The 15335-nt window shown below is 40.6% G+C and overlaps 2 protein-coding genes across 2 annotated transcripts in view; one reads left to right on the forward strand and one right to left on the reverse strand.

Moving 5' to 3' along the window:
- Positions 1-456: 456 nt before the first annotated feature.
- KNOP1 (lysine rich nucleolar protein 1) lies at positions 457-9921 on the reverse strand. The gene is made up of 5 exons (XM_015642516.3): positions 9877-9921; positions 7495-8881; positions 3871-3939; positions 3344-3421; positions 457-1067 (listed from the first exon to the last, which is right to left on the reverse strand). The coding sequence occupies exons 2-5, from the start codon at positions 8878-8880 to the stop codon at positions 756-758; spliced, it is 1845 nt and encodes a 614-aa protein (XP_015498002.1). The 5' UTR covers position 8881; positions 9877-9921; the 3' UTR covers positions 457-755.
- A 49-nt stretch (positions 9922-9970) lies between these two features.
- IQCK (IQ motif containing K) overlaps positions 9971-15335 on the forward strand; it is a 36946-nt gene continuing 31581 nt past the window's right edge. The window contains exons 1-4 of the mRNA XM_015643204.3: positions 9971-10036; positions 11307-11353; positions 11977-12103; positions 13425-13522. Of these exons, the coding sequence (XP_015498690.1) occupies positions 9991-10036; positions 11307-11353; positions 11977-12103; positions 13425-13522 (318 nt within the window). The 5' untranslated portion in view covers positions 9971-9990. The remainder of the gene's footprint in view (positions 10037-11306; positions 11354-11976; positions 12104-13424; positions 13523-15335) is intronic.

Consider the following 15335-nt stretch of genomic DNA (forward strand, 5'->3'; position numbering starts at 1 on the left):
CCAAACATCCTCACATTGTGGTAGGGGTGGTTTTAAATGGCACTTTAAAGGAGATGGTTTTCTCAAAGACAAGTTTAGGCCCTGCAGGAACAGCTCCCTCTTCCCAGATATGGGAAGGGATTCGTGGCAACCCCTTAAGATGGAATCAGCATAATTTTCACTTCCTCTCAAGAGTTGCCCAAAATGCATCAGAACCCAGTGCTGTTTTGTTAATTGTGTTTTCTGCTGGAGGCAGATGCTTTCAGGTAGAGCAGTCCATTGCAGAAGACTATTGTGGAAAGTGAGGCTGTCTTAAAGAAATGTAGTTCTGTTGTCACTTTCTGAGTTAAAAGTCTGCCTTCATCAAATTTGAGGGCACACCACTAGTGTGTCTTCAAAGTAAAGCACCATCATTTTGTACCACTGAGTGTAAAAAACGTGAAGATTTTACAGAACAATAAAATCCTTTTGAATAACTTAAGATATAAGGAAAGTTTATTAAATCAACATTTAAAAAAAATTACTGAATTTCAATTAATTGCAGGCATGGCACACATCTTCAGTCTTTGCAAGAGGCTGTCTCTTGCCTTGCAGAACAATGACAATAAAGGTTTGAAAAACTGTTTGGATGAAGTGAGGACCCAGCTCCATTGCTATATGCAGTTGAAAACTTGTATTTCAGGTACCTCATAAACATTCTTCAGCATTTTGTTATCTTATTTCAAATAAAAAGATGTGGAAGGTAAAAGGAAATTTCACTCTTTTTATTCTGAGTTTTAATCTTCAAATTTTATAGATCTAGATGCATATTTGTCTATATATACTTTTTTGTTGGCAGTAGGCTGAAATCCAAGACCAATTCCTCTATGTTGCTTCAAGTCCATTGCTTTATCAAATTCCATCTTCAGAGCCTGCTGTAACTTCTCCTCCCCTTCCTTGTTCAGAGCCATGTTTGGTTTGTTTGGAATTGCTGAGGGATTTTGAGTAGGCACAGAACCCTTTTTAAAGCCGCCCATCAGTCTAAAAAACTTGGTTTGTTCCTCAGAACTTTTAAAAGTAGCTGTACTCCACTGTCCAAGCTTCGTATTCTGTGAGGCAAAACACAGTTAAGACTAAAATTAAGAAATACCAAGACCAAGGAAGACAATTTCTGTCTGTACCATGAGAACAGAACCAGCTACAAAAGCCTGACAGGGTGACAGAGCTGGGAAGCTGTTATTCCATGGGCAGTACCTCTTGGGGGATGTGGTAGAAGACAGACCTAACTCTGTCTGACAGCCCCTTCCTGAGCATTTCAGGCCATTTGACCTGGAGACAGGGGTTAATGTGCTTTGAGAATCTCCTTTCCTTCTGGCTTTGGGAATCTTGGCTTTCTGCTCTCTCTTCACACAGCTCCAAGAGCCACATAGCATCTCTTATTCCAAGAAAACTGTCAGACTTAATCCTTTTTCACTCTCACTTTGTAGGGTTACCTTTTCATTTTCCCACTGCCTAGTTAGGGAGCTGCTGTTTTCAGAGGTGTTTTGTTAATTGCAGACACTCTTCAATTTGGCTTTAAGTAAAATTTGCATTCTCATCCCACTAATTCCAACTAATATTGCAAGGGTGCAAAACCAGAGGACTTACCCAACAGGACTAAGTCTAGTTCTCCTAAACCTCCCCTCCCTTGCAGTTTGCTGTGCTCTTTGTATTTACAGTATTTGTATTTAACTGTACTCTTTGAACTAGTTTGCCCCTTCAGGATTCTTCTTCTGTCTGCAAATTCTGGCTCATTTCTGAGGATGTCAAACTAAAATGAGGTTTCAGCTGTTGTGGAAAACCCCAGATACACCATAGGATTTACAAAGTTCATGAACTTCTGTGTTACCTAAGAACAGGCTTCATTATTAAAGGTTGTATTTGACTTCTGAGCTTTAGCTATGCAGTCATTTACAAATATTTTTGGCAAGATTTCTACTCAGAACTTTTTCTTTAAAACGGGACATGATACTAGATGGCAGAATGTCTAATTTTTAATTAAATAGACTAAGCTGGCTACATCAAAGGAAAAAAAAGGTGAATTCAGTGGTATGTTTGTATCAGCCTGAAATCCTTCCAACAGAACAGTTGCAGCTTGCATGAAACAGTCATTCTCCAGCAGAGAGCCAACATGACACACAGCATGCTACACAATTTCAGGAAAGCTACAGCAGGGGATTTTAAGGTAAAAAAAATGCAAGGCTGGAGTATCATTCACTCTCACAGGCCAGAATACCTGGTATTGAAAGAAAGCTACCCATAATACTTCAGCCTTTTGACCTTGCAAAAAAGGCAAGTTGCTGTACAAGCCCAGTCTGTGACACAGATACATGCACATATCCAGATACACACACGACAGATAAATAAGTCCTCCTTTTGCAATGGGACAGCTGCACAGATGCAAATATAATTATGGCTTGTCAAAACTCTGTTTTTAAGTGAGCTGCTGGCAGGCACTACACACAGCTTTTGCTGAAGCATTTCCAGCTCACCCTTTGTGGAGCTGATGAATTAGTTTTCACAGCTTCTATTCTTCTGCATACTACTAAACAGAGACAGAGCAGTGCCAGAGAACTGAGATCTCCTGCCAAGGATGTCATTTTTCTCAATGACTTCAGAGACTATTAGACAGTTCCAGTTCCAGAGATACACAGACTCCCTCCCACTATGTTACATCTACACAAGTTGTTTCTGGCATTTGTTTGAGGCATATTCTAGCTTTCTAGGCATTCTGGCAGTCCTGCAAAACAACACAAGCCTGAATTACTAGCAAAGCTTTCCACCTCAATCTTCTTACCCCTGGCTAAGCACTACTGCAAGTTTCCACTACCTTACTGTGAATCTGTCAGGTGGCAGGCTGAGAAGGATGCAAAAGCAAAGAATCAGGAATTGTCTTCCCAAGAGGTGGATGAAAGATGCAGAAGCCATGACAGGACTGACTTGCCTTTCCATGTGTGTTCCTGTTGCTGAATGTGTGCAAAGTCTTGTAGGCCAGAAATCAGATACACTTCACTGACTGCTGCATCCACAGCCCAAAAATTAGTTGAATTTCACAGTGAGCAGAAAATGCTTCTGTAGCAATTTTTGATGGCTCATTTTCCAGAGAAAATATTGCTTTTGAGGATTGGTGATGGGAATTAGAGCACTGTACAATGCCAAGGAGTTCACTGCTCAGCTCTCAGACTCTGGCATTGTACCAGCTTGTTCTACAGCGTGACCTGAAATCTGCACTCAGGAGTGCTGCTGTACCTGAGCCACATACAAAAAACAGCACAGTGTTTTGTACAGGAGCTTGCCCTGGGACACAGTTATTTCCATCAGGTTGAGGTCTAAACTCATACATTACCTGTCCCACTGTGGAACTGAAAGCCGTGATTTTGCCAGATTCTCTATCGATTTCTTCTTGCAGGGCCTGCCGCCTCACCTAGTGAGCAGAAAAATGACAATTACTTCACAAATAATAAGAGAAAAATAAAATAATTAGTTATCTTCAGAATTTTGCAAGGATAATTAAAAGTTGCTTGGGATGCTTTCACACACTCAACATGAGAACAGTAATTTTTTAGTGTATGTTAAATGAGTGTTTTGCTGTATCAGGTAAGTCTAATTTTCTAACTGCAAGCAACAGCTATGCTGAAACTGCCAACATTGATGAGAGGCAAAGAAATCTGTATTTAACTTAAAGAGTTTCTTAGTTCAGACATTGACTGGAGCTGTACATTTTAACTTAACCCACATGTAAAGCACATCTTAAGCAGAGCTTTATTTAGGGAAATCTAAGCCCAGATAAGCAACAAAGCATTTTTGTATCAATTCCTATGCATTAAATGCTGACTTGCTTTAGATCTTACCCAGAGTTAGGACAAAGCATACCTTGTCTATGCTAACTTCATCACAGTTTCCTTTCTTTTCCCGCACAATAATTACACCATCTAGATGATCCTGTAAAACAGGAAAAAGCTTTTATGATTATTTTTATCCATTCTGGTTAATTAGAATTTACACAGCTCTTACCACAAAAGTAGTTAAAACACTGAGCAATCAGTAGTACTGTTCCGGGTCAAGGATAGTCAGATCTAAGATGAAAATGCCAATTAAATCTGTGTATTTCTATGGAAAATACTCAGATTTTTTTTCTTTTAATCAAGATAAATGCTTTTTAGATTTACACATTAAAAGGGACCTGCCAACAATACTGGCAAGCACAGTAATGTTTGCAGGCAGAGTAATTTCAAATTAAACCATTTTGTAAAAGCTTAAATTTATACTTGAAGAAAGGCACAGAGAGAGTGAAAGTTAAAAAAAATTAGAAATTGGAGGTCAAATAAATAAAGGTCTCTCTGAAACAAATAAACAAAAACCAATCAAAAGGCAGCTGCACTGTGCTCCCTGTGGATGATGGTCCCCAGGGAGCTCCCAGGCTGGAAGGAGCACTGGGAGAGGCAGGACACATACATGAACTGTCTCCTGCAATGGCAGCAAACAGCACATTATTCCACATTTGAGAGCAAGGAACAGGGAGCTGATGGAAGAGACAGAGCAGCTCCAGAAGGAATGGATGGGCTGGATGGCAGGAGGCAAATCTGGGCAGAGTCCCCACCCAACCAGATCCTGATCACACTTCCACAAAGCGCAGCCCTCCTGCAGCTCCAGCGACTGATGTGCCTAAACAACTCTCCCCTGCCTTTCTTTTCCAAATTTGTGATTAGGAGAAGCTTTCTGGGCATCCAGTGTAACAGGGTAAGTAATAAGTCCAGGCTAGTAGTAAATGAGAGCCATAAGCTTTAGACCAGCCTGGAAGAAGTGGCCAAAGGGAAGATCTATTGATACAGCCAACATAATAAACCAAGCATGAAACAGCCAGGGAAATGACAAAGAAAAGATTTGTAACATACTTCTGTCAGCAGAACCTGCTGTTACTTTTTTGAGGCTTTAGTTACACTAAAAGCCATCAATGATTTACCTCATTTTCCAAAGCTACCTTTTGTACACTGCTTTCACACACACACAAGTACATGCACCATTAAAAATGCGAGAACAGTGTCTGCAGGAAGCAGAGTTCGTGCTCTTGGATGAAAAGAAGGAACCAAAAACAACCCCCGATTTACTTCTAGATGGCCTGGTACTGTCTTTTCAGATCTATTAAAACAAGCAGGAAAACTGTCCTGACAGGATTCTGCAAACAACTGCAGCATATTTTTTTTCTTTTTAGCCAGAAGGAGGGAGCACCCCCATCTCTAATTCCCAGCTCAGTGCTGACCTGCTGAGGGCTACTGAGTGGAAAAAACTACCCCCATGGAGGTGTGCCAAGCTTCCTCCAACTCCATGGAAAAGGAGCACATTCACATGTGGTAGGGTTATGGTGTCTGCTGGCAAACAACATCAAAGCAGTAAGCTTGAGTCCTCACTCCTCCTCACATTGCCTGAGTTGGCTGCATTGGCATCCAATGAGAAAAACACCACTTACTGATATTAAGTGATACCCACTGATTAAGTGGGTATCACTTCACATTGTCTTTAAAATTTGCTCTTTTACTTGCAGGGCAAGCCCAAGAGGATTTTTCAAGGCATGCAGAGCATGAGACATGCTGTAGATTAAAACATTTCAGGACTATGGCACAGTTAAATGCAAGACCACATTATCAGCCATTTATTAGTGCAGTGTCTTTAGGCCTGGCAGGAACTAGAACTCTCTAGAAGTGATTAACCCAGACTTCTCAATCTTCAGATTTTCTTTTGAGTAGTTTTTTATTGTTAAAGGAGCTGCCTATGGGAAAGAGGAACATGCATCACCCTACTGCCTTCATCTCAACAGTTTGCAAGGTATTTGCTGTGGTTTCCATATTAACTGGCCATGAAAGTTTACATGTCTTTTGTAGGGTTTATTTTGCCTCTACACAATGTAAGCAGCTGCAAAATCCAAATAATGTCCAACAATCACAAAAAGGCAATGTCAATTTAATTAGAAAATATATCCAGCAATAAAACCACCCTGTCCTTTTGAAAGGTCAAAAGGAGAAATCCAACTTGAAAGCTCTGAACATCTGCTCACCTCATGACTGGTTAGCACACACACTCCCCTCACAACCTGTGAAAAAAAGCCTGTATCTGGGTCTCCACATGAATCTATATTTAATTATTAGCACTAGACACCAGACAGCTGCCAGGTTTCCATAGAACTGCCTCTGAGTGCACGACAAAGCAAAGCACACCATCAAGTGAGCTTGAGAAGCAGCTCACATTATGGTCTGCTATACCCCTAGCTTACAAATATCTTCAGTGATACCTTCTTTCCTAGTGCTTGACATTTAAATATGCCAAGCATTCAAAATTCTTGCCAGAAAGCATGTGGAGTGAAGCTTCCCATTACCTACAGAAATAAAAACAACTTCCTAGTGACTTGCAGTGTGCTGTTTTCAAAGTTTAAGCAGTTAAAAATACAGATATATACCTATTGGTTTTCTGAGCATCTTACAGCTCAATTCCCAATGATAACAGAAGTTGGGCATGTAGGTACTAACTTTTGGCACCCTTAGCTTTAAAACATGACTTTGATCAGATAAAGAAAAACTATCATTATTTCAAATATTTCATCAGTTCCTCCCCATGTTCATTTTACCTCAGAAACAGCAAGTACAGCAAGACTCTGGGATGGGATTTCCTTTGCCAGTCAGTCAGGATACAGTCCCAGCTACTCTCAGTTACAATTTACACAATTCTTAAATCTATTTATTTTCTTGCATAGATTTATTGTTTTAATTAAAACTCTGTTTAGGTCCTCTAGTATTTTTCTATCAGAATTTGTATTTCAATGATCTTGGCCCAGCCTACACTTAGGATTCCTAGGATTTTCTCTGAAGTTTTGTCAGAAGTATTCAACAGTTTTTGGCTAACTTTCCCCTTTGTTTCTAACATTACATAATTCCAGCACTACCAGCTGCAAAGCCTGAGGAAAATCTAACAGACAGTTAGACGAACTTGTGTTACCACAATTACCACCTGCCCAGAGTAAATCACATGGTATTAAACTCCTGTTTTATGAAGAATGTTGCCACTTTGCTAAGAGCAACAGAACATTTATGACTGTACAAACCCACTTTCTTTTTGGGCCAATACTTGCTGCTAGTTGGAATATTTACATTTTCCCAAGTGAAACACCAGGTGGTGACTGCAGCAGGGATCCCTGTACAGGATCAGCTCAGCTGCAGCACGGTGCTGCAGAGCCCAGGTTGTGCGTTTGATCCCTGTGTGGGCCCTACAATTAACAGCTGGATTTGATGATCCTTGTGGGTCCCTTCCAGTCCAGAATATTCTGTGGTCTGTGAATTATGACATGCTGAAATCCATCAGCTGATCCTGCTTCCCAACACCCAGTGGGGGCCCTCACTGACCTCAATGTTAGGAACAGGCAGAGCAGCCTGCAAAGCAGGAAAACGCCCAAAAGGCTTTCAGTTCCTTAGCAGGAGGGTGCAAAGCTGCCCTCCTCTCTGCACTTACCTGTGACTCACTCCATGCTGATTCTGTCATCTTTTTTGTATCTGCTTTTGAACCTGGTTCTTCAGCAAAGTCCTGTGGTGGTACTTTTTTCAGTTTTTTCCTTTTTCTGTCACGCAGCACAGGATTACTATTGCATAATGCCCCATCTACAGCATCCCCTGTAACACACTGAGCTCGCTCCACTTCACTCTCTTTGTTCTTTTTATTGCTTTCTAGTTGCATTTTTTGACTTTTGGAGGCACTGCCATTGTTCAAATAAACTTCTGAATATGTTGTTTCCTCCTCCTTTTTCTTCATCTTCTTCTTTTTCTTCTTACTGACTTCATTATTACCCTTGAAATTCTTCCTGTGTCTCTTTCCAGACAGCTCTTCTTCCTCAAGCTCAACTTCTTGCTTTGCTGGGAGATGTCTATCAGGAATGCTGTGACTGCAGTCTGGCTTATCTTCTTCACAGGTTGAGGAAGAAGTATCTTTTCTCTTCCTCTTCTTCTTCCTCTCTTTGATATACCCAAAGTTATTAATTTTGTCCTCTTCCTCTCTGTTTGTCAATGTAAATTCCCAGGAATTACATTTCTTCCTTTTTCTGAAGTCACTTAATGCAATGGGGCTACCAGGACCTCGATGTACATTGTCCTGATTATCTCTCAGTGGTAAAAACCACTCAGACTTATCTTTCTTTTTCTCCTTCTTCTTTCTTCTCACACAAGTCTCCCCACCATTCTGGGCATGACCTGTGCCATAGTTTTCACCCATAAAAACTTCTTGTGAGAAGTATTTGTGGGTGTTTTTACAAACTTTGGCAGATTGCTTTTTTTCACTGTCCTGGATGTCCTGTAATGAAAAACTGTGTTTCTTTTTTTTCTTTGTTACCTCACTACCCAACTCCAAATCCAAAGCAGTACTCTTCCTCTTTTTTTTAAAAGAGAATTCACTTCTATTAGTAGAATCTCTGTGATGATTTGAAAGGTCCACGTCACTACTCTCATTATTCTCCAAGGAGAAATGACACTGGACATTTCTATTCTTCTTTTTGAGTATTTTAACTTGTTCCTCTGATTCTTCTTGAAGTTGTAAATCCAGATGACCTTTTATATTCACAAAGCTTTCTAAATGAGGGTCTCTGAGTAATTCAGAGCCAACTTTCTTCTTCTTCTTCTTCTTCTTCTTCTTCTTCTTTTTCTTACTGTTCTTTGGTTGCGACTTGTATAAATACTCATCTTTTAAATCCTCCTTTTTCCTTGTCTTTGTTTTTTTCTTGAGATGGCCATTGTCCCCAGTTTTAATGACAGTTTGAACATCTTCCTCAATTTTAATGATTGTCTTCACCTTTTTCTTTTTCTGTACAGGCTCCTCCAGAAATTCTTTTCTCTTTTGCTTTATTATCATTCTAAAAAAGGAAATGAAGATGTTAGTGAACTGCTTCAAAGAAATGATGCAAGTCCTAATCTACTTGGTTTTTCTTCATTCTGACCATTCCTTATCTCCCACTGTCCCTGACACTTTCTGATTTCAGTCTGCTTTCAATGATGGGGAACCAGAATATACTGACTTACAGACACATACAGAAAATTCTGTTTACTGGGATGATTCTTTTTATCGTGTTGTTTAGTACCTTAATCTAGAGTTAGCTTGCAAGGCTCTGTGTTTCCCAGCAGCAGATAATAAGGTTTTTACAGAAATATCCTCTAAAAATCTTTCTGAAATGCAAAACATGACCATGTGTATATATACAGATACAATTAAGAGTGGTTTTCCAGACACCTGTGACTTTTCACTTAACACTGAACTTCACATCACTTTACTGCCCACTCAGCATTAAAAGATCCTTCCAAGGCACCTGAATTATTAACTTGAATTTCCATCTATCTGTGATTTCTTATCTTTGCTCTCCGTTTCTTTTCTCAGGACACTTTTGCCAATGAACTGATTACAACAGAGAAGCCTTTAGCACCCACTTGCTAGGAAACTCAATTATTCCTACTTGGTTTGCAAGAATACACAGGATGTCAACGAGGCACCCTACCAAATCCCCGTAAGGAACACCCAGGCTAGCGCGGCCCCTCTCCCGTCTGTCTGTCTGTCTGTCTGTCTGGGCCTCCCGCCGGGGCCGCGGTGCCGCAGCTCAGCCGTGCCCGGCCGGGGCTGAGCCGGTCCCGGGGCTCACGGCGCCCACGCCCGGCTGCACACCGCGGGGAGGGGGCGCCGGCCCGAGTCCCGCCCCGCTCGGCGGCAGCTCCCGGCACGGCCCGGGGCGGCCGCCAGCGCATCCCGTGCGGGCCGTGCCGTGCGGACCGGACCGGACGGTGCCGTGCCGTGAGAGCCGTCCCGTGTGGGCCATCCCATGAGGGCCGTGCCGTGAGGGCCATGCCGGGCCGCGCTCACCTCTCGCGCCACGTGCAGCGCGCGCCACCGCCCCGGAAGCGATCGCGCCCGCCCCGCCCCGCCCCGCGCAGGCGCTGTCGGAGCCGTTGCCGCGGCAACGCGCGGGACGCGGCAATGGCGGCGGATGAGTCGCGGCCGAGCGGCACCGGGTTCGCCGCAGGTGGGAGCCCCGGCTCCGCTCGGAGCCTCCCGGACAGGGGTTCCGCGCTGCCTCCCCGAGCCCTCTGGGCTCTTCAGGCCGCCGCTCCCCGCTGCCCGGCCAGCCCCGCCCTCAGCCGGGTGCGAGGCTGTGCCCGCCCCACACCGGCTGCCCAAAGCCGCCTCTCTGTCCCCCCGCACCAAGGCCGTGAGCGTTTCTGCTCATGGGCGTGATGTTGCTTTAATGTCACAACTTCCCCAGAGACACGGCCCGAGTGTGTTCCTGCTGCAGCCGGGCCGTTCCGCCAGTGTCGGGGTCTCTGTGGGCTCCCCTGGCGGGGTGCGCTCTAATAACCGGGTCCGAACCGCCCTGCGGAGCCACACCGGCCGCCGAGCCGGTACACAAATTAAATGGATACAAAACATCGATCCTCAGAGCGCCATTCCAATAGCAAAGCCCTTGACTCCGGCACGCTGAGATGGGAGAGCTGGGAGACTGCAATGCTGCAGCTCCCCAATGGGGCTCTCCTCACTCGGTACCTCCTAATGCCAAAGTGGGAACTTCCATTAAAATGACATTTTCCAGCGGGGTCAGGCTGAGTGTTCTGGCTCAAGCCCCCTGTGGCACACATGGCTTTGGGATGCCGCTCATCCTCCGTGCAGTGCTGGAACTGAGCCTGCTCCCTTGGGCTCAGCGCTCTCTCTTGTGGGATCTGTAGGTTTTCTCATCCCAAATTCGTTGTCTTGGTCCTTTATTTTTAGCCTGAGTCACTCAGTAATCCTTGAGGGTCATGTACAGCTTTTAATTCGTCGGTTTTTTGTGTGTTTAGGTTTATTTGTTTTCTTTCCTTTTTTTAAATTTTCTTTTTTAAGTGGAGACTGTAATACTTGGCAATGTTTGTGGGATTTAATTGCTTAAAGACGAATCCACTATTAAATCCACCATATAATCTTGTCTACTAGTAAAAACAATGGTTTCTTCTGTGCGAGCATGTGCATTTTACTTATGTTGAAGTATTTTGAATTTTTATTTTGGTTAAAAACCTTTTTCCCAATAAAGGGTTATTTTGTCAGTGAGAACTTTGCACTTGACTTAAAGCTCTGGAGAGGACATGACAAGAGTCTCTAAAGTTCTTGCTTGTTTTAAAATGTTAGATTTCATGTTAAACAAATATTTATTGCATACTAATTTTGTTCTTTCAAACCTAAATAAAAACCTTAAAAAATTATGTTGGTTTAGAGGAAATATTGTTTAGGGTCTCCTGAGAAATGTTTTTTTTTTTTACTTTTAGAGCATGAAGCTCAATTTTTAGATGTTCCTCAATCAAAACAAGGATCAGTAAGTACAGTTCAAGTAAAAAATCTGCATAGTGATGGATTTAAAATATTTGAAACAGCTAAATGGGAAAATTAGATACCCACAGGGTAGAATCATTCATAAAATGAAGCTATTATATTTCAAACAACTTCTTTGAACCAACAAATATAATATTCCTAATAATTGCTTGTATTTGAAGCAACTTGGGTAAAGCTAACACGAAAAGTTTCTTTTCTTTGAAAGGTGAATGTCAGGACTTCTGAACAACATGAAAGAGATATATAAGCTTCTGAGTGGAAAACACTTTTCCAGAAAATGTTATCAGTATTAATTTCCAAACGATTGCTATTTCTTACAATGGATACAGTATTTTTAAAATTGTGGTATCTCATCATATTCTCTCAAAAGGAGTCATATACCTTCTGTTAGGTTTGGATGATTTTACTGTGCTGGAAAATGCAGAAGTTTTTAAAGTATAGTTATATATTTTTAATTATTCAGAAAATAAATAAATAATGCAGTGTTTAAATAAGAAATTATAATTCTATAATTTTTAGCTGTATATTTTTTTTCCATTGAATTGGTGTGTATTTTTTTATCTTGTCTGCTGGGGTATTTAGGCAGGATACATTTATTTTGAACAGGTGCCTTTGGAAAGAGCAAAGTTGCAGCCATTACTTATGGAACAACTTTTTTCTGACCCTGCAACCCAGTATCGGGTTCCCACACTTGGGGAAGCCCCCTCTGGAGACCCCCCTGATCCAAAAAAATGTAAGTAGGAGTATATTTGCTGTGATTGTTTTTCTTGCATATGGCAAGGGTTTTGAATTTATTTAATTTAGAGTGTTAACAGCAACAACACCTTTGGTTGTGTGGAATTTGCGTGGTTAGGCCTCTGCTCTGAAAACTGGGAGATTGGCCACTTGGTCAATGGAAGAAATATCAACCTTTGCATTAAAAACCAATAACATTGACTAGTCAAGGTAGATCTGTGCATTTCTGAATAAGTGACTTTTTATTTAGTCACTTAAATTAGAAATAACAGGCATTTCTACCTCTGATTTAATAATGCAAAACTAGGATCAATAGACTAAGTAGAAAATTGAATTTGCAAACTGCTGTCAGAATACTGTCTTTACCCATCTGATTACAGACTAGAATGGAAACAGCTCTGAAGTTTTGTTGTTTCACTTTTACCAATTCCTATACTTTATAATAAATTAAGCAAGCAGCAATGTGTTTTTATTATGCATTTTAGACCTTCATTTTGTCTTCTCTTCCATTAATTCTCGCTCATTAGGAATTCCTGGTGCAAGTCAGAAGCAGTGTTACCCTTGGCTTTTATAAATAGTGTCCTCCCAATTATGAGCATTTCCTGGCAGTATATGAACCAATTAAAGGTATAAAGCTGAGAATAAATTCAGTGTTGCAGCTGTGTTGCCAGAAGAGAACACTCTATGATTTAATCTTTGCTGATCACACCAAGACCTCAATACTTCCCGAATGGAGAGAGAGGTGCCAAGCCAGACAGCCCTCAGAGAGGGGAAAGCTGGATATATGGAGTTGTGTTAAATTCTCTGAAGGATCTGGCAAGTATGAAGCAATTATGACAAAGAAATCACAGCACCACTAAAATATAACCTTTGGTTTTTCCTCTGTCTAGAAATTTAGTTTTATGACTAACTCTGATAATGCAGATTGTAAAGGGCATGAGATACCAAAGTGGTCTAACTGCAACAGTGCTGAGTTCAGCACAGGCTAATTTCTTCCTGTCAGGGTAAATTAATTCACAAAACTTTTCACTTCTGTGACTAAACTGCTTCTGGTGTATGAGCTTATTCACTCAAAACTAAATCTGACATATCTGAAGCACAATGAGTTTGCAGTGTTGGTGCACCTTTAGTTTGAAATTTACTCAACTTTGTGTTGTGTTGGCTGAGGAGAAGACAGACCTGTGGCTGAAGGGAACAAATCTGCTTTGTCCAAGCTGTGATGACAAAATGACTGGTGCTGACTCTGTGATATCTAATGGTTGTGTGTTTGTGAAATCCAAGTGCTTAGCTGTAGGTGAAGGCTGTCCTGTTTTGTTCAGGTTCTCCTCGAGAATACTTGGAGTTTTACATATTCCCAGTGCTCTTACCCGGACTGGCTGCTCTTGTGGAAGAAGCAGAGAAGGAGAAGTGCTTTGAGGTTAGTTTGTAGTTTTCATTTCAAATCACTGGCAGGAAGTTACAGCCTTTTTTTTCACAGGCAGTATTTTTTTTTAATTTGGTCTTTTGCAAGAAAACCAACCACAATCATACGATATAACATAGCATGGGTTGTTTTGGATTTGGTTTTAAATGTTATTTGCTCCAGTAACTCAGAATAGGTTACATTCTACATGAACTTGATCATTATGACAATCTCTAGGTCCCTACAAATCCTCCTTAAATATCTGATTGTATCTAGCCTAAATGGTGTTGTGTTGTGTTTTAGAGGAGCAGGTTTCCTTTCAGATTAATACATTTCACTCATTTGAGGGTGATGTACAGAACTTGAATTTTACTTTGTGACTCAATTATTTTTGCTGGTCTGGCATTGTAATAGAGATAAATTTTCTATTTTAGCTTTTCTTTGTAAATTCCATTTAACTGGAAGACACAGTATCAAGCATGAATGAACTTATAAAAATGCAGATTTAAAAATAATTATTTGCTACATGTGTTTTTATAAATTTGTTTTCAGTGTATATCTGGAGAGAAATTCCTCATTGTCTGTAGGAAATGCTTAAAAACCCACTAGAAATTGTGCAAAATATGGCACAAATACATTCCTCATTGTATTGCTGCAGCCTAGCAGAGCCCCAGCAATAGCTTAGGTACTGGGAGCTGGAGGGATTCCCATCATTTCTGCTATTTTCTCAAACCATGGCAATTTGAATTTCAGATCCAAATCCGTACATTCAATACCAGTTATTTCAGATTTTCCTTGGTCTTCATGAAATCTGTGTGTGTCTATAAACTGATGGATGTACAGGTGTATATATATCTCTAAGCTGTGATGAATACAGATGAAATTGGAAAATGGCTCACTTACATGACATCTGTCTGTCATTCCTGCCATCACATTTACATTACCTAGCCAAGAACAGATTGAACATATATATTATTCATCACACTTTTAATAAAATCTATATTGATTTTTTTTTTTTAAAGCATGTATCCTTTAAGAAGAAGGCATGTCCTACAAGTGGCTTAAAATACAGGCTTTGATAGATGTTAGCTATTTCTGAAGACAATAAAACTTAGATATAAAGGTATTTTAAAAAATATTAAAATTCTTAGAAATATTTCCTTTTCAAACTCAGAACAAATCTAAGATTACTTTGTCTATTTTTAATCTGAGAAATTTTGCAGATTTTAGTGATATTTATATTAGAAAGTGTCCATGCTGAAAATGGATTTTGTATAGGTCTGTGTGCTGCTTTGTAGAAAACTACTAAAAGGAATTATTTTCTAATGTACAGAAACTTGATAAAAATGAGTTCATCTTATAGAAAACACACTTATGTGGAAAGATGCCCTGCTACTGGGGAGCCAAGTTTAGAAAAGCAAGCTGATGTCAGGTGATAGTTTTCCACTGTGACCTCATTTCTTCCTCCTTTTGAAGAATAACTAGGCAAACAATAGCTGTTTATGCTTGCCATATAATTGAGTATTTGTGTTCTTTTCCATTACTGTCCAGGTGCTTGTACTTGCACATTCTGTTTCGTCCTCTGACATAAAATGTGGTTTTAGTTATCCTTTAGATTGGTAGGAAATGTGTTGTATGGATTTGGAGGGGAAAAACCCCAACTTGATATCATTTGTGTTAAAATGGCTAATGAAGAACTTGAACTGAATTTTAGGATCAAAAGCAGAGTCCTTAGAAACCCAAAGTAAGAATAGGGAGAAAGGATCTTGTGATAAACACATTGAAATACAACTTCCAAAAATAAGAGGACAACAAAGATTGAAAAGAT

The sequence above is a fragment of the Parus major genome, chromosome 14 (genome assembly GCF_001522545.3).
Source record: "Parus major isolate Abel chromosome 14, Parus_major1.1, whole genome shotgun sequence".
Classification (NCBI taxonomy): Eukaryota; Metazoa; Chordata; class Aves; order Passeriformes; family Paridae; genus Parus; species Parus major.